The following is a 20,323-nucleotide window of genomic DNA, read 5'->3' as shown; positions in this document are numbered from 1 at the left end:
GATACGGCAACAGCAGAAGTCACACTGATTTGCAGGTGTGTAATTTGTTGTGAGTTTAAAAGATTACAGTTGGTACAAAATGCGGCTGCTAGACTTTTGACAAGAACAAGAAAGTTTGATTACATTACGCCTGTACTGGCTCACCTGCACTGGCTTCCTGTGCACTTAAGATGTGACTTTAAGGTTTTACTACTTACGTATAAAATACTACACGGTCTAGCTCCATCCTATCTTGCCGATTGTATTGTACCATATGTACCGGCAAGAAATCTGCTTCAAAGGACTCCGGCTTATTAGTGATTCCTAAAGCCCAAAAAAAGTCTGCGGGCTATAGAGCAGTTCAAGATACTACCTCAGTAGAAGCATTTAAGTCTCACCTAAAACTAATTTGTATACTGTAGCCTTTAAATAGACCTCCTTTTTAGACCAGTTGATCTGCCGCTTCTTTTCTTTATCTCCTCTGTCCCCCCATCCCTTGTGGAGGGGGTCCGGTCCGATGACCATGGATGAAGTACTGGCTGTCCAGAGTCGGGACCCAGGATGGACCGCTCGCCTGTGTATCGGATGGGGACATCTCTACGATGCTGATCCGACTCCGCTTGGGATGGTTTCCTGTGGACGGGACTCTCGCTGCTGTCTTGGATCCGCTTTGAACCGAACTCTCGCAGCTGTGTTGGAGCCACTATGGATTAGTATCATGTTAGACCCGCTCGACATCCATTGCTTTCGGTCCCCTACAGGTGTGTGTGTGTGTGTGTGTGGGGGGGGGGGGGGGGGGCTTTGGGGGTTTGCCCACATATGAGGTCCTCTCCAAGGTTCTCATAGTCATCATTGTCACTGGCGTCCCACTGGGTGTGAGTTCTCTCTGCCCACTGAGTGTGAGTTTTCATTGCCCTTATGCGAGTTCTTCCGAGGATGTTGTAGTCATAGTGGTTTGTGCAGTCCTTTGAGACATTTGTGTTTTAGGGCTATATAAATAAACATTGATTGATGATTGATTGATTTATGTACTGTGTTGGTTTTGTACTTTGAACAAGGTGATGTTCATGCACGGTTCATTTTGTGCACCAGTAATAAAACATGGTAACACTTGAGTATGGGGAACATATTCACCATTAATTATTGTTGCTTATTAACATGCAAATTAGTAACATATTGGGTCTTAACTAGTCATTATTAAGTACTTATTAATGCCTAAATCGGCATGGCCTCATTGTAACCCTAACCCTCTAACCCAGAGGTGTCAAACTCAAATACAGAGTGGGCCAAAATTTAAAACCGAACAAAGCAGCGGGCCGAGGTTGAACAAATTAACCTTTTATTAGGGACCCAAACATGTTTTGCATTGAATATTGAACAAGCAAGGCTTATATAACTTTATAGTGACATGCAAAATTGAGTTTCAAATAATAATAATAATTAAAAGATATCAATGGCATATCAAATAAAATATAAAAAAAAAATTGAATGCCTCTTTTCGGCGGCAGGGTTGATGTGGACGGGATTTGGTGATAGCGGGGGGTGTATATTGTAGCGTCCCGGAAGAGTTACTGCTGCAAGGGGTTTTGGGTATTTGTTCTGTTGTGTTACGGTGTGGATGTTCTCCCGAAATGTGTCATTCTTGTTTGGTGTGGGTTCACAGTGTGGCGCATATTTGTTACAGTGTTAAAGTTGTTTATACGGCCACCCTCAGTGTGACCTGTATGTCTGTTGACTAAGTATGCATTGCATTCTCTTGTGTGTGTGTGTATAAGTCGCATATATTATGTGACTGGGCCGGCACGCTGTTTGTATGGAGGAAAAGCGGACGTGGCGACAGGTTGTAGAGAACGCCAAAGGCAGTGTCTTTAAGGCCCACCCCCAATATTGTTGTCCTGGACGAAATTTGGGAGGGGCACTGAACTTTGGGAGTCTTCCGGGAAAATCGGGAGGGTTGGCAAGTAAGAGTAATAGCGGTGAATGTGGTGTTACAGCGGTGGGGCCAGCTCTAATGTTAATTTGATATTGCCTCAAGAGCCAAATTAAATTACACGGCGGGCCAAATTTGGTCCGCGGGCCAGAGTTTGACACCCTAACCCTAACCCTCTAACCCAGGGGTGTCAAACTCGAATACAGAGTGGGCCAAAATTTCAAACGGAACAGAGCCGCGGGCCAAGGTTGGACAAATTAACCTTTTAAGAGGGATCCAAACAAGTTTTGCATTGAATATTGAACAAGCAGGGCTTATATAACTTTATAGTGACATGCAAAGTCAAGTTTCAAATTATCCATCCATCCATTTTTCTACCGCTTGTCCCTTCTGGGGTCGCTGGAGCCAAACTCAGCTGCATTCGGGCCATCACAGGGCCAACACAGATAGACAGACAACATTCACACTCACATTCAGACACTAGGGCCAATTTAGTGTTGCCAATCAACCTATCAATAATAATAAAAAAATATCAATTTGAATAAAATTTGGGGGGGCCGGGTTTGGTGGTAGCGTGGTATTGTGCCGTCCAGGAAGAGTTAGTGCTGCAACGGGTTCTGGGTATTACGTGTGTTATGGTGCAGATGTTCTCCCGAAACGTGTTTGTCATTCTTGTTTGGTGTGGCTTCACAGTGTGGCGCATAGTTGTATCAGTGTTACTCGTTTATACGGCCACCATCACTGTGACTTGTATGGCTGTTGCCCAAGTATGCGTTGCATTCATTCGTGTGTGTTAAAGCCGCAGATATTATTTGACTGGGCCGGCACGTTGTTTGTATGGCGGAAAAGCGGACGTGACGACAGGTTGTAGAGGACGCTAAAGGCAGTGCTTTCGAGGCACGCCCCAATATTGTTGTCCGGGTGGAAATTGGGAGAAATTCGGAAGAATTGTCGCCACTGGAGATTTTCGGGAGGGGCAGTGAAATTCGGGAGTCTCTCGGGTAAATTGTGAGGGTTGGCAAATGCGTTGTTACAGCGGCACCGCCCCTGTATAATACCGGTGGGCCAGCTCTAATCTTAATTTGATATTACCTCAAGGGCCAGATTAAATTACACGGCGGGCCATATTTGGCCCGCGGGCCAGAGTTTGACACCCATGCTCTAACCCTAACCAAATAACTACAAATTAAGTATTTATTACTTAGAAATTGTTCCCCTAGTGTCCAACAACCTCTAAATTAAGTCATTGTTACTTAGAATATGTTCTTCATACTAAAGTGTACCATAAACACATAACTTTGTCTTGAATTTGAAAAAAAAAAAAAAAAACATTTAATTTTTCACGTAGAAGGGTTCGATGAATGCGCATATGGAACTAATGGGGTTCGGGACCTCCAACAAGGTTAAGAACCATTGTACTAGTAACACTAGATTAGAGACGATGTCCATCACGGAGGACATTTCACATCAGGACTTGTCTTCCTGCTCAGACACGCCCACAATCCCCCCCCAACCCCCACCTCCATTAGCCTCCCCCCCTCCGCGGGCCGCCATCGTCATTCTTCCTCACGGCGCCGAGCTGGCGTCCTCTCCCCGCCGAGCCAGCGTACTCCCGTCCGCGGACACTCGGGCAGCGACACGCGTGGTGCGAGCGTTTCGATGGCCGCTCTCGACGTGACCTCCCGGCGTCCGGCAGCAGCGCACTAGTTAACGAGGCGGAGGAGCTCCCGCGCACAGTGTGAAGATGGCGTCGGAGGGAGCCAGCGGCCAGCAGCCTCCTCCGGTGCAAGCCCTCACCACGGTCGACGCGGTAAGACACGGCCACGGTCGCGGAGACTCAGCGCCTTTTGTCTGCTTCTTGTTAAGAGGGTTGGGGGGGAGTAATACCCGAGCTCGGTGTTAGCACGGCCACCGGAACCGAACCGGAACCCCCCCCGCCCACTCCCTGACATAATGACGAGCTTTTTCGTTTGCTGTGCTTCGTGATGGACATTTCTTTTGTTCGCCTCAAGGCTTCTGACAACCTTGACTTAAAAACATTTTTTGTAGTGTGTCACTGTTCTGTGTGAACGGCACCCACGCAGACTAGCGTGTCAAAGTTGACCCGGCTGCGTGGGTTTTAGTCCAGGGTAGAGATGTCCGATAATGGCTTTTTTTTGGGGCCGATATTGTCCAACTCTTAATTACCGATCCCGATATCAACCGATACCGATATATACAGTCGTGGAATGAACACATTATTATGCCTAATTTTGTTGTGATGCATTAAAGCAGTGGTTCTCAACCTTTTTTCAGTGATGTACCCCCTGGGAACATTATTTTAAAGGCCTACTGAAATGAGATTTTCTTATTTAAACGGGGATAGCAGGTTCATTCTATGTGTCATACTTGATCATTTCGCAATATTTTTGCTGAAAGGATTTAGTGGAGAACATCCACGATAAAGTTCGCAACTTTCGGTGCTAAGAGAAAAGCCCTGCCTCTACCGGAAGTCGCAGACGATGACGTCACATGTTTGATGGCTCCTCACATATTCACAATGTTTTTAATGGGAGCCTCCAACAAAAAGTGCTATTTGGACCGCGAAAACGACAATTTCCCCATTAATTTGAGCGAGGATGAAAGATTTGTTTAAAGATATTGATAGCGACGGACTAGAAAAAAAAACGTGATTGCATTGGGACGGATTCCGATGTTTTTAGGCACATTTAATAGGTTAATTCTGGGAAATTCCTTATCTTTCTATTGTGTTGCTAGTGTTTTAGTGAGATTAAATAGTACCTGATAGGCGGAGGGGTGTGTCCACGGGTGTCTTGACGCCATGTGTCTCAGGGGAGTCGACGGCAGCTATGGACGGCACAAGCTCAGCTTTTCTCCGGTAAGAAGCGACTTTTTAACCACAATTTTCTCACCGAAACCTGCTGGTTGACATTCCGTTGTGATTCATGTTCGCTTGACCGCGCTCTGATCCATAGTAAAGTTTCACCTCCAGGAATTTTAAACAAGGAATCACCGTGTGTTTGTGTGGCTAAAAGCTAAAGCTTTCCAACTCCATCTTTCTACTGTGAATTTTCCAATATTAATTGAACAAATTGCAAAAAAATTCTGCAACACAGATGTCCAGAAAACTGTATAATTATGCCGTTAAATCAAACGACATTTAGCTGTGTGTGTGCGCAGCGCTCATACTTCCTTAAAACCGTGACGTCTTGCTTACACGTCATCGTTACACGACGTTTTCAAGACGAAACTCCCGGGAAATGTAAAATTTTAATTTTATAAACTAAAAAGGCCGTATTGGCATGTGTTGCAATGTTAATATTTCATCATTGATAAATAAACTATCAGACTGCGTGGTGGGTAGTAGTGGGTTTTAGTAGGCCTTTAATTTAATCAGAGCAAAGCATTTTTGTTTGAAAAAAAGAGATGAAGTAAAATACAGCACTATGTCATCAGTTTCTGATTTATTAAAAGGCCTACTGAAACCCACTACTACCCACCACGCAGTCTGATGTTAATATTTCATCATTGATGTATAAACTATTGCAACACATGCCAATACGGCCTTTTTAGTTTACTAAATTGCAATTTTAAATTTCCCGGGAGTTTCGTCTTGAAAACGTTGTGTAATGATGACATGTAAGCAAAACCTCACAGGTTTTTAGGAAGTATGAGCGCTGCACACACACACAGCTAAAAGTTGTCTGCTTTAACCGCATAATTACGCAGTATTTTGGACATCTTTGTCGCTGAATCTTTTGCAATTTGTTCAATTAATATTGGAGAAGTCAAACTAGAAAGATGGAGTTGGTAAGCTTTAGCCTTTAGCCACACAAACACACGGTGATTCCAATGTTTAAAATTCCTGGAGGTGAAACTTTACTATGGATCAGAGCGCGGTCAAGCGAACATGAATCACAACGGAATGTCAACCAGCAGGTTTCTGTGAGAAAATTGTGGTTAAAAAGTCGCTTCTTACCGGACACACACCTCCGACTATCAGGTACTATTTAATCTCAATAAAACACTAGCAACACAATAGAAAGATAAGGGATTTCCCAGAATTATCCTCGTAAATATGTCTAAAAACATCTGAATCCGTCCGATGCAATCGCGTTTCTGTTTTTTTTAAACTTGTTTTTTGTTGTTGTTATTTTTTTCTAGTCCGTCGCGATCAATATGCTCAAACACAAATCTTTCATCCTCGCTCAAATTAATGGGGAAATTGTCGTTTTCTTGGTCCGAATAGCACTTTTTGTTGGAGGCTCCCATTAAAATCAATGTGAATATGTGAGGAACCCCCACACTTGTGACGTCATCATCTGCGACTTCCAGTACAGGCAGGGCTTTTCTCTTTGCACCGAAAGTTGCGAACTTTATCATGGATGTTCTCTACTAAATCCTTTCAGCAAAAATATGGCAATATCGCGAAATGATCAAGTATGACACATAGAATGGACCTGCTATCCCAGTTTTAATAAGAAAATCTCATTTCAGTAGGCCTTTAATTGTATAACAGTGCAAAATATTGCTAATTTGTAGTGGTCTTTCTTGAACTGTTTGAAAAAAAACATATAAAAATAACTAAAAACTTGTTGAAAGATAAACAAGTGATTCAATTATAAATTAGGTGTAACGATTGCGGGGCATCGTGATGTGGGTTCATTGTTCTCTCAGAGATGCAGTCGGTCAATGGACACAGCGTGAAGGTAAGAACCAAAGATTTATTTAACAAATAAAAACAGACTTAGTCAAAACAAACAGAACTAGCATGGGAGCTAGAAAAAAAACAAAAGCGCTAGCATGGGAGCTACAGAAATAACAGAAAAACTTGCACGAGGTTCAAAAGGTAAATGGGTTGTACTTGTATAGCGCTTTTCTACCTTCAAGGTACTCGATGCGCTTTGACACTACTTCCACATTCACCCATTCACACACACATTCACACACTGATGGAGGGAGCTGCCATGCAAGGCGCTAACCAGCACCCGTCAGTAGCAAGGGTGAAGTCTCTTGCTCAGACGTGACGAGGTTGGTACTAGGTGGGAATTGAACCAGGGACCCCTGGGTTGCGCACGGCAACTCTCCCAACTGCGCCACAACTAGCATGGGAGCTAGAGGAGCAAAGTGCTTAGCGCGGAAGCTAGCAAGTACAGAAAAAGAATCAGCGTCGTCACTTGTTGCGTGTAACACAAACTAGGAAGCGAGAACGAGTGAACAAAGAAGGCCGGCTTAAATCAGGTCAGTAATTACAAAAACAGGTGTGCGTCTGGAATCAAGTGGCAGGTGAAACAAATAAGAAACTATGGTGACAGATCAAACCAGGAACTAAGGAAGTCAAACACTAACAGAGCATATTACAAAAGACTCAAAACCAAAACATAATATGATCCGGGCAGCGGACCATAACATAAAGATTTCTACACATAGAAGTAATCATCAACTTAAAGTGCCCTCTTTGGGGATTGTAATAGAGATCCATCTGGATTCATCAACTTAATTCTAAACATTTCTTCACAAAAAAAATAAATCTTTGACATCAATATTTATGGAACATGTCCACAAAAAATCTAGCTGTCAACACTGAATATTGAATTGTTGCATTTCTTTTCACAGTTTATGAACTTACATTCATATTTTGTTGAAGTATTATTCAATAAATATATTTATAAGGGATTTTTGAATTGTTGCTAATTTTTAGAATATTTAAAAAAAAAAAAATGTCACTTACCCCTTGGCATACCTTCAAGTACCCCCAGGGGTACGCGTACCCCCATTAATCTTAGCTGACGTTGCTTACCACGATGAGTAATGAATAATTCCGCTGGTAATCACGGTGTTAAAAATAACGTCCAAAATACAAAAAATTCTCATGCATTTTAATGCATCCATTCATTTTCTACCACGCCTGTCCAAGAAGTCGCAATAATAGTAAGAAGAATTTTATTCATTATTGGTTAGCTTCAGAATAACAATGTTATTAAAAAGAATGAGAGACTTATTATACTTTAAAAATGTTGGTCTTGCTTAAAAATGCACGCATTTAGTTGTATTCAGTGTTATAAAAATATCATATGGCTGTCAAGGAAATACTTTTTAAAATATTTGGCTTTCATGGCTCTCTCAGCCAAAAAGGTTCCCGACCCCTGGACTAGTGTGTCAAAGTTGACCCGTCTGCGTGGGTTTTAGTCCATGGTAGAGATGTCCGATAATGGCTTTTTTTGCAGATATTCCGGCATTGTCCAACTCTTAATTACCTATTCCGATATCAACCGATACAGATATATACAGTCGTGGAATGAACCCATTATTATGCCTATTTTTTTTGTGATGCATTGATTGATTGATTGATACTTTTATTAGTAGATTGCACAGTTCAGTACATATTCCGTACAATTGACCACTAAATGGTAACACCCGAATAAGTTTTTCAACTTGTTTAAGTCGGGGTCCACGTTAATCAATTCATGGTACAAATATATACTATCAACATAATACAGTCATCACACAAGTTAATCATCATAGTATGTACATTGAATTATTTACATTATTTACAATCCGGGGGGTGGGATGAGGAGCTTTGGTTGATATCAGTACTTCAGTCATCAACAATTGCATCAACAGAGAAATGTGGACATTGAAACAGTGTAGGTCTTATTTAGTAGGATATGTACAGCCAGCAGAGAACATAGTGAGTTCAGATAGCATAAGAACAAGTATATACATTAGAAGTACATTTGAGTTGTTTATAATCCGGGGAGATGGGATGTGAATGGAGGAGGGTATTAGTAAAGTGTTGAAGTTGCCTGGAGGTGTTGTTTTAGAGCGATTTTGAAGGAATATAGAGATGCACTTACTTTTATACCTGTTGGGAGTGCATTCCACATTGATGTGGCATAGAAAGAGAATGAGTTAAGACCTTTATTAGATCAAACAATGTAACAAGGTTTTCCAAAATAAACTCAAGTTTTGGAGAAAAAAAATGCCAACCTGGCGCTGCCATATTTCTTATTGAAGTGACAAAGTGCATTATTTTTAATAATACTATTCATTCAACAACTGTAAATAACATAAACAAGAGTATAAGGAAGGCATGCTGTTCGATTACCTTTGTTCATACTACTGTCACTATAACTGCCAGAGAACTGTAGACACCTTAATATTTGTTGCTTCCTATACTGCAGGGACAGAGAACCTTTGGCTCTTTTGATGACTGCATCTGGCTCTCAGATAAATCTTAGCTGACGTTGCTTAACACGATAAGTAATTAATAATTCCGCTGCTAATCACAGTGTTAAAAATAACGTTAAAAATATAAAACATTCTCATGCATATGAATCCATCCATCCGTTTCTTCTGCACCTGTTCAAGAAGTCGCATTAATGGTCAAAAGTATTTTATTTATTATTGGTTAGCTTCAGAATAACACTGTCATTAAAAAGAATAAGAGATGCATGTTGTTGTAATCTGGGAAAGAGCAGGCGTAGAATTCTCTTGTCAGAGCGCGGGACGACACTGTACAAGAGTACAGGTCTACGGGTTTCTCCTCATTGAGCCAAATTGAATCCAGTCTCTGTTTAATTCCTTGCTTCTTGTCTGTTTAATAGATGTCATCAGTGTTTGAACCTGACAGTTGTATTCAGTGTTATGGCTCTTACGGAAATACATTTTAAAATATTTGGCTTTTATGGTTCTCTCAGCCAAAAAGGTTCCCGACCCCTGCTATACTGTATATACCAGACCTGGGCAAATTAAGGCCCGGGAGCCACATGCTGCCTGTTAAGCGTTTCAATCTGGCCCGCCGGACATTCCCAAATAATTTTTTCTAGATCTTTAAGATGGAAAGTGTAGCTGCCATTATGATGTGCAGTCATGTTTTCTAATGACCGTTAGTCTTGAACTATACAAAGTATTTCAATGGTTGGAATCTGCGCTTTTGCATGATATACTAGTTACTTTGGTCATCTAATTAGTTACTATAGTAATCTAATTAGTTACTATGGTCATCTAATTAGTTACTATGGTATTGTAGGTCACAGCAGCTCAGACGAGGCACCAAGCAGTGTGGGTGGTGAGCGTTTCCACCGAGTGTTTCCAGAGCCTGAAATGCGGGTTTCAGAGACAGACGTGGAAGGAGATTTTTACAGCAAAGTTGTAAAGCTTAGTTATATATCAGATGTATCAGATTGTAGGTGTTTTTGTTTTTTTACCCTTCGCGTTCCTATTTAGCTGTGTTTGTTGCAATTTTGTTGCATTTTGCTTGATTGTAAAATATGTGAATGGAGAACGGGGTGTGACGTTCATATGTTGTCAATATTCAGTGTTTTATCCTTCATAGTTGATATTGTAAATCCCACATTCTTTATTTTCATGTACATTCTGGGTGTCTCATTCAGTAAAAAAAAATGTAAAATTCCATTCTGTTTTTAGGGCGGTCTTTTATAAAGTGTTTAGCTTTTAATCAGACATTATTGTGAGGTTTTGTATTAGTGTTCATACATATACCGGCCCCCAAACACATTTTTCTCGCTAAATTTGGCCCCCCGAGTCAAAATAATTGCGCAGGCCTGGTATATACTTTTTGATATTGCATTGGTACTGTAGTTGACTACTGCACTTATACTTGTACTGATACTTCTACCATAACTACTGTGACTTGTTGTGCAAAGTATTGTCTTGTAACTAATGTACATCAAAGCTATTCAAATGTTTGCATTTTTTTGTATTTAGTGTATTAGATTCTGCAACTACTGTTTGGATCCCACTGTACGCAATATCTGAAGAGCATGGAAAAAAGCATTTCACTGTGGTGTACTCTGCATGTGACAAATAAAACCATGAACCTTTTTTTAACATGCCTCAAAACAGCAGCTTGGAATTTGGGACATGCTCTCCCTGAGAGAGCATGGAGAAATGTGTTTGTCATTCTTGTTTGGTGTGGGTTCACAGTGTGGCGCATATTTGTAATAGTGTTAAAGTTGTTTAAATGACCAGTGTGACCTGTATGGCTGTTGACCAAGTGTGCTTTGCATTCGCTAGTGTGTGTGTAAAAGCCGTCGATATTGAGCGATTGTGCCGGCACATGGTGTAATGGCAAGTGTGACCAGTAGATGGCAGTCAAACATAAGAGATACGTGTAGGCTGCACCGTTTGATGTGCTTCAACATATGGATATTATTATGGTGTGTGTATAAGGTAAGACATATTGTCTGGCGTTATAATGCAAAAGGGCCCCGGACCCATCTGAAGTTGAAAAGTTAGGCCCCAAGGTCAAAAAGGTTAAGAAGCCAGTAAAAACTTGTCCAAGTTTCTGTGTTATGGTGTTTTCACATGATTTGGTGCTGGATGTAAACTTCCAGTAAAATATGAACCCAGTTCCTGGGTTATGGTGTTTTCATATGATTTGTTGCTGGATTTAAACTTCCAGTAAAATATTGACCCAGTTCCTGGGTTATGGTGTTTTCATATGATTTGGTGCTGGATGTAAACTTCTAGTAAAATATTGACCTAGTTCCTGGGTTATGGTGTTTCACATGATTCGGTGCTGGATGTAAACTTCCAGTAAAATCTGAACCCAGTTCCTGGGTTATGGTGTTTTCATATGATTTGGTGCTGGATTTAAACTTCCAGTAAAATCTTGACCCAGTCCCTGGGTTATGGTGTTGTCATATGATTTGGTGCTGGATTTAAACTTCCAGTAAAATATTGACCCAATTCCTGGGTTGTGGTGTTTTCATAAGATTTGGTGCTGGATTTAAACTTCCAGTAAAGCTTTGGCCCAGTTTCTGGGTTATGGTGTTTTCATATGATTTGGTGCTAGATGTAAACTTCCAGTAAAATCTTGAGCCAGTTCCTTGGTTATGGTGTTTTTATATTACTTGGTGCAGTATGTAAACTTCCAGTAAAATCTTGACCCAGTTCCTAGGTTATGGTGTTTTCATATGATTTGGTGCTGGATGTAAACTTTCAGTAAAATGTCCACCCTGTTCCTGGGTGTTTTTATATGATTTGGAGTTGGATGTCTTTGAAAATGTTAGCTCCATGTTTTGACACTTCTTCCACTCCCGTCCTTGCACGCTACACCGCTACAACTAAGATGACGGGGAAAAGACACTGTGGAACGTGAGCCACGTAAATAAGACCGCCCACAAAACGCTGCATCCGGAAGCAACTGTCAGAAAGCGGCTCGAAGATGATCTGTAAAACATCGTCTATGCAACATTTTGACCAAAGAACCATCATTACATGTAATGTAGACCACAATGAAGTCTTTTAAATTTAGAAAATAAAAAAAGATTAATTTATTGCGCCCTATAATCCGGTAAGCTTTATATATGAAAAAAGATCAAAAATAGACCATTCATCGGTAGTGCGCCTTATAATCCGGTTTGTAAAGTACGGTATTTTGCCACAATGCACGTGGTGGTGAAGCTGGGGTTCCTTCCACCAGATAAGCTATTTCTTCAGTTTGGCGTGACAAGCTCCTGGAGCAGCCTGCGTTTACACGCACCTACGTGAGATCCGTCCCGGTCTTCAGGGAGGGCCAAGACTTCTCCACGACGCCGCCAGAGTGTACACATGTACAAATGCAGCGAGGAGGCGGACTAGATTTGAAAGTGTTAAGTAGCGCCTGGAGGAGGAAGGCGGGTGATGGTGTTCACCAGACACCTTTCTAAATTGGTCTTAATTTCAGTGACTCAGCTGGCATAGCTGGGAGTACCATGTCAGCCAACAACCCCCTCCACCCCCCAACTCCTCCTGAGCGCGCTCTGGGCCACTTTCGTTTGGCGGCTAGGCGAACAGGTGCACCGTGACGTGCCAGTCTATTCCTCCTCCGCTGCTCCGACCCGACAACAAGGGGTTTCCGCTCGCCCGAGCGAACCCATTCCCCTGTGCAAGTGACCCCGCTTGGTGCCGTTAAACACAGCCCCGTTAGACTGACTGAAGGTGGATCCACAGGGGGTTAGGGGTCAATGCTGGTCCGCTCCTCTTGTTTTACTAGCATACAGCTTAAGGATGTAACGATGGGAACAAGGGCTGGGCGATATATCGATATACTCGATATATCGCGGGTTTGTCTCTGTGCGATATAGAAAATGACTATATCGTGATATTCCAGTATACGTTCTCACGCAGTTGCTTTTAGCTGCTGCCATTACACTACAGCCTCTTCTCAGTCTTTCTTGTCTCTCCTTCTCACAGACAGTACGCGCACCTTCTTACATACGTCACATACATATACGCCCTCGCGGAGCAGAGAGGTAGCAGAATGGGTAACGTTAGCTGTGATGCTAGCTGAGCCGTGCGAGTGGTAATACAAGAGAAAGAAGGTGCGAATCTGGTAACAAATGAAAGAAGAATTAATTCCCAAGAAAAACAGCAGGGGTCTATCGTCTTGCGGTGGTTTGGCTTCAATTGGGAATGAGTCAAACAGACAACCGTAATATGTCAAGTGTGGGGCAAAAAGTAGCATTAATGCTAATGTGTAGCATCATTTGAGAAGTCACCTGCTAGAGAATAAAGAGTGCTTACTCTGCATGTCAACATCTCCATTCGGTACCACACCAACAAAATGCTGGCAGTAACCTGCCACATAGCGATTTGATTTCTTATTATGCAGCTTATTTTTTATTAGACAGTTATTGAAATAACTTGTGTGACATCATGCACAAAAGTGCACTTTATTTGTTTTAAGCTACTGTAGTGACATCATGTTTAAAAGTGCACTCATATAGCTTGTTTTAAAATATCTCTGACAATCTTGCACTTTCTGTTTTGGAAATGACATGAATGTTTCTGCCACTGCTTGATAACTGTTTAATAAATACAGTTTTGGTCAATTGACTTAGTTGTGATTAGGGCTGCAACTAACGATTAATTTGATAATTGATTAATCTGTCGATTACTTCGATTGATCGATTAGAGAGAGAGAGAGAGAGAGAGAGAGTTTTTTATTGTCATTATTGCAATGAACAGGTTCAAAGAACAACGAAATTGGAGCAGCTCCTCCTAAGGTGCATATACAATAATTGGATAAAAAAGACAAACTACATTTCTATCCTTTCCAATACTTTATTTAAAAAAAAAAACGCATACTGGCACCATGTCCTTTCGACTTGCCAAACATAACAATAACAAGGCAAGTGTTAGAAAAATGTTTTTTTTTTATAAAGTGCACAATTGTCATGCACAGTAGCAATAATTTTGCTTAGGGGAATTTCAAACCTGCCTACTACCTATTCCAACCATTCTGCAATGTTGGATGCTGAATGTCTTTCCTCAAGCGGCATGAAGTCAATTAGTAGGCAGATTGACTTCATGTTCCATTCGTCTCCAATGTAGTGGCATGTATTGCCGAGGTAGGCTTCCATGGCTACACTTGTCCACACATCAGTGGTCAGAACAATTTGGCCCTGGGTGGCTTTAATGTCAGTTTACACAGCTTGAAATGTCTGCTCATACTTCCCTTCCATCAGTTTTGTAAAATGGGTCCTCGAGGGAAGAGTGTAACCAGGGTTGAGGACGTAAATAATTTTTCTGAAACCGTCATCCTCCACCATTGATAGTCGCCTCATGTCAGTTACCAAATATTCAGGATAGCATCAGTCAATGCAGCCGCTTGCTTTGGTGTGCAGACCTTCCTTTGTACGAAGTCTCTAATGCTGGCTTGTTTCTTTCTGAAATGAGAGAAACCATATCATGAACGTATATAGTAGCAACATTTACATGTAACTCAATACATACTTAATTGATTTATTTAATCATTTCTGATGTAAAAGGCACATTTTTTCATATCATGGTCACTGCTGCCTTGTTTTTCTTGTTATATTGTTATTTTTACTGTTCTTATGTTGCATTTTTATTTGTATTCTTACTGTAATATTTTCTTTTTTTTTCCCCATTTAAACCCCCGTTATTTACTCTTTAAATTCGATGACAATTCTGTACGCTGCTGCTGGTATTTAAATGTTCCTGAGGAAAATCCCTGAGGGAATCAATAAAAGAACTATCTATCTATCTATCTATCTATCTATCTATCTATCTATCTATCTATCTATCTATCCATCTAATTACACTACCACATTAATAAAAAGCTAAATGAAATAAATGGACATTGGGGATGCAACATTCAACAATAATAACACAGAAATGTAACGCATCAGATCAGAACTGGATCAGATATTGTACACATTTCTGTTCTGAATAATAAAGGATTCATTTTAGGCTGCCTGTGAATAATAGAACGAAATATTCCAGCACCTTCATAACGTTTATGCAGTGCTCTACCGAGCACTGCTTAAATGGCATGAGGAGCGATCGCAGCCCAGGTTAGGTACCGAGGATTGATTGAGACTTTTATTAGTAGATTGCACAGTACAGTACATATTCCGTACCATTGACCACTAAATGGTAACACCCGAATAAGTTTTTCAATTTGTTTAAGTCGGGGTCCACGTTAATCAATTCATGGTAGTATGCCAAGTACCAGGATGTTAGTCCATATTTTGTCTCAGGTCAGCCTGGCTAGACTCCAGGACCTGACCAGAACAGGAAAATGAGTGGTTCTGTTCTTTTTGCAGCATGTTTCTTGTTAATCGTCTTCACAGGTTGTCCTGTCAAACAATGGGAGTGTTGGCGTTTTCATGTCGCCGAGAAGCCAGCTGGCTTCCCTTAACACAGCAGACAAGGAAGCGCTTCAAAGAAAGCATGCCTCTGTTCTCGGTATCTTCAGCAATACCACGTTGGCCTCATTAAAGCGCCGCACCGAAGGCCAGCCCCGATCGCACTCGCTTGGACAAATTACAGTTTGCCTTCTTCACCTGCTCAATGTGCAGAAAGGCCAGAGGAAAATTATCTCCTCTTCCTCTCCCTTGGCCTCGGGCCTCGTGACAGGGCAACAGTGCCATAATTCCGCAGCCGGTGAAAAGGTTTCCGGGGGACAAAATAATGAAAGACTCCCAGAGACTATGAAACATACATATACAGTATGTGTATATGTATGTTTGTACAGTGAATGTATATGTACAGTATGTGCATACAGTGGGGCAAAAATAGTATTTAGTCAGCCACCGATTGTGCAAGTTCTCCCACTTAAAATGATGGCAGAGGTCTGTAATTTTCATCATAGGTACACTTCAACTGTGAGAGACAGAATGTGAAAAAAAATGCAGGAATTCACATTGTAGGAATTTTAAAGAATGCATTTGTAAATTATGGTGGAAAATAAGTATTTGGTCAACCATTCAAAGCTCTCACTGATGGAAGGAGGTTTTGGCTGAAAATCTCACGATACATGGCCCCATTCATTCTTTCCTTAACACGGATCAATCGTTCTGTCCCCTTAGCAGAAAAACAGCCCAAAAGCATGATGTTTCCATCTCCATGCTTCACAGTAGGTATGGTGTTCTTGGGATGCAACTCAGAGAGTGGCCGCGCGCAACCCGAGGGTCCCTGGTCCAATCCTCACCAAGTACCAACCTTGTCACGTCCGTTGTGTCCTGAGCCAGAAACTTCACCCTTGCTCCTGATGGGTGCTGGTTAGCGCCTTGCATAGCAGCTCCCTCCATCAGTGTGTGAATGTGTGTGTGAATGGGTAAATGTGGAAGTAGGATCCGCTTGAACTGAACTCTCGCGGCTGTGTTGGAGCCACTATGGCTTGAACTTTCACAGTATCATGTTAGACCCGCTCGACATCCATTGCTTTCGGTCCCCTAGAGGGGGACATCTGAGGTCCTTTCCAAGGTTTCTCATAGTCAGCATTGTCACTGGCGTCCCACTGGATGTGAATTCTCCCTGCCCACTGGGTGTGAGTTTTCCTTGCCCTTTTGTGGGTTCTTCCGAGGATGTTGTAGTCGTAATGATTTGTGCAGTCCTTTTGAGACATTTGTGATTTGGGGCTATATAAATAAACATTGATTGATTGATTGATAGTGTCAAAGCGCTTTGAGTACCTTGAAGGTAGAAAAGCACTATACAAGTACAACCCATTTATCATTTATTTAACACGACGATGGGCTTCACGGTGGCAGAGGGGTTAGTGCGTCTGCCTCACAATACGAAGTTCCTGCAGTCCTGGGTTCAAATCCAGGCTCGGGATCTTTCTGTGTGGAGTTTGCATGTTCTCCCTGTGAATGCGTGGGTTCCCTCCGGGTACTCCGGCTTCCTCCCACTTCCAAAGACATGCACCTGGGGATAGGTTAATTGGCAACACTAAATTGGCCCTAGTGTGTGAATGTGAGTGTGAATGTTGTCTGTCTATCTGTGTTGGCCCTGCGATAAGGTGGCGACTTGTCCAGGGTGTACCCTGCCTTCCGCCCGATTGTAGCTGAGATAGGCGCCAGCGCCCCCCGCGACCCCGAAAGGGAATAAGCGGTAGAAAATGGATGGATGGATGGATTAACACGACGAGTTGAGTTTATACCAGAATGGATACATGGATGATACAGCAGAGGATTGGGAGAATGTCATGTGGTCAGATGAAACCAAAATAGAACTTTTTGGTATAAACTCAACTCGTCGTGTTTGGAGGAAGAAAAATACTGAGTTGCATCCCAAGAACACCACACCTACTGTGAAGCATGGGGGTGGAAACATCATGCTTTGGGACTGTTTTTCTGCTAAGGCGACAGGACGATTGATCCGTGTTAAGGAAAGAATGAATGGGGCCATGTATCGTGAGATTTTCAGCCAAAACCTCCTTCCATCAGTGAGAGCTTTGAATGGTTGACCAAATACTTATTTTCCACCATAATTTACAAATAAATTCTTTAAAATTCCTACAATGTGAATTCCTAGATTTTTTTTCACATTCTGTCTCTCACAGTTGAAGTGTACCTATGAAGAAAATTACAGACCTCTGTCATCATTTTAAGTGGGAGAACTTGCACAATCGGTGGCTGACTAAATACCTTTTTGCCCCACAGTATGTATGTTTGTACAGGGAATGTGCGTGCGGCCTTTGAGTGTGTAGGTATTTACCGTATTTGTGTATGTATGTGTGTGCATATGTATGTATATCTGTATGAATAATATATAGTTTATACTGTATGTGTATTTGTATGTGCAATATATTTGTCTCCCCACTTCCAACATCTAATCGCGATGAAACGTCGCTGTCAAATAGTTAAAAAGCACATTAACCAAATGAGAGAGAGCCAGTGAGACGCCAGCCTTGATGGAATGGAATTACCTTTGCTGAGGCGGCCCCCCGTACAGTAGACGTGTAAATCCTGGCTAAATGGCGGCCTGACATCAGGACGTCAGCACAGTGTTTAGCTTTCACTTTGCTTGATATGCAGCAGGACCTGAGACTCAGTCGCCCTCCCTTGCCTTCTTTGGTTTTTGTCGAGCGCCGCTCAATGACACTCACAGTCCCGGGGAATGGAAACAAGTCGCAATTAGGAATTCTCTCGTCGGCGGCCAAGTCAGACCACTGCGTTTCTGCAAACCGAGCAGACATCCTGCGGACCGGCGTGTCAGAAACAACGCCGACTATTTGCCTTTTGTAAGTGGACCGGAAAAAGCTTTTAATTGTCGCAAGGAGCGGGGTGGTCAGCCCGGATTACCATCATCTTCACCCGCCGGCCCGCGGCCGCTGACCCGCTCGGTGCTTAATGACCTGGCTAAATGTAATTAGCTGTGAGGTAGGACGGGATCGCTTGCCTAATCTGAAGGCTGCGTTTAATGAGGACGTCGTGCGGGGAAAAGGTTGTGCCGATTGTCGCCGGCTCATTCCAGGTTGCGTCACGTGCCACATTGCCAGGGATGGTTTTAGTCCCCGTCTCAACATGACGTCATTTCTTTGCAAAAAAAAAAAAAAGACTATTTAGTGTTTGGTTTCCACTCGCTACATTCAACAAGCTAACGCGACATTTTCTGGCAGAAATGCTTTTGTGACTCGACGGTCTCGGTAAACAACACCCCAATGAGTTTATGGTGTCGCCATGTTACTTTTACAAAGGGTAGTCCCTTTAAAACAGGGGTCTCAGACACGTGGCTCGCTTTGCGGCCCCCACCTTAATATGAAAGTTTAATGTTAGTGCGGTCCGCAAGTTTTATATGAGAGGCGCTTGACAGCGTTGTGTGCGGCGCTGAAGTAATCTACCAATCACCACACTGTGATTGGTAGTTTGGCTCCCCGTTGGCTCCAGACGGAGACATTTTTTGTTATTTGGGTCCAAACTGGCTCTTTCAACATTCTGGGTTGCCTACCCCCGCATTAGTGGAAAAGCGGCAAATGAATGAAAGCGACAGAAACGTTGCCAGGGAGACGAGTGTTTCCTTATGTGCCTGGCTGCAGTCACACCGCGACACGTGTCCGTCAGTATTAACAGTCCCCGATAACCTGGACCAGTTGAAACCTTTTTATTTTTTTTTATTGTTTAATTTGCATTGCCTCACACGATGAACACGACATATATTTCTGTATGACGCCGGATAACACTTAGGGAGCCGTCACTTTTCTGCGCTCGCCGTCCCGGTACTTTACCGGTTTTTATCCGCCGACCGCCGTGTTGCTGTAGGGAGGAAAAGCGGAACGACACACATTGCGGAAATAACATTATTCTCCGTGCGTCGGCTAAATACAAACATATTCCACAATCCTAAACAACTTTTTCAAAGCCTTGCAGTGAAGAAAAAGGTTAGTGATGAGCAAAGAAAAAGAGAGAGATGCAATATTTCTTTGTTGAGCACAGGGTCACCCCGATGTGTCTTAGTACCATTGATTGTCACAACCACACTAGGTGCGGTGAAATTCGTCATTTGACCCATCCCTCTGTTCATCCCCTGGAAGGTGAGGAGAGCAGTGAGCAGCAGCGGTGGCCATGCTCGGGAATAATTTTTGGTGATTCAACCTCCAATTCCTACCCTTGAATATGAGTGCCAAGCAGAGAGGTAAAGGGCCCCATTTTATAGTCTTTGATATGACTCGGCCGGGGTTTGAACTCACGACCTACCGATCTCAGGGCAGACAGTCTAACCACAAGGCCGCTGAGCAGGCCTCGTTGACCAAATTTTGGGTTTATGTCCACAGCCTTCTACTATCCAGATGAGAGGCATGATTTATCATCTATAATTAACTTTCACCACTTCAGAAGCGATGCAGCAGCTCAATATGTCAATATAGCAGCATTAGCTAGTTAGCGCCGCTAAAAGTAGTTCCTCGGCATTAGCACTTATAATAACAATATTGTTAATATTCAGGTCACGGCATGTAAATGGAGTATCGTTGGAGCTTTTTGGAGGTTTTTTTAGAGGACTTTATAGTGTAGTCCTTTTAGCTTCCTTGTTAGCTACCTCGTACTTGCCATATTTTACGAATTAGAACACCTTAAAAAGAGAAAGAGCTCTTGTCTTACGTAAGGATTGTGAACGATAGGCAAAATAAAAAATTGCAGTTCCCTTTTAAGAGTA

At 42.3% G+C, this 20,323-nt stretch overlaps 1 protein-coding gene across 2 annotated transcripts in view; it reads left to right on the top strand.

The window, feature by feature from the left end:
- Nucleotides 1-3,446: 3,446 nt before the first annotated feature.
- Nucleotides 3,447-20,323, top strand: part of cttnbp2 (cortactin binding protein 2) — a 120,572-nt gene continuing 103,695 nt past the window's right edge. The window contains exon 1 of one of the 2 annotated variants that reach the window (XM_061894316.1): nt 3,447-3,719. In XM_061894316.1, coding sequence (XP_061750300.1) covers nt 3,654-3,719 — 66 coding nt within the window. In that variant the 5' untranslated portion in view covers nt 3,447-3,653. The remainder of the gene's footprint in view (nt 3,720-20,323) is intronic. The other variant, XM_061894315.1, reaches the window with a different exon arrangement.

Source organism: Nerophis ophidion, linkage group LG03, assembly GCF_033978795.1.
Source record: "Nerophis ophidion isolate RoL-2023_Sa linkage group LG03, RoL_Noph_v1.0, whole genome shotgun sequence".
Lineage (NCBI taxonomy): Eukaryota > Metazoa > Chordata > Actinopteri > Syngnathiformes > Syngnathidae > Nerophis > Nerophis ophidion.
The sequence above is the reverse complement of the archived record's forward strand: the minus strand, read 5'-3'. Positions and strand labels throughout refer to the sequence as shown.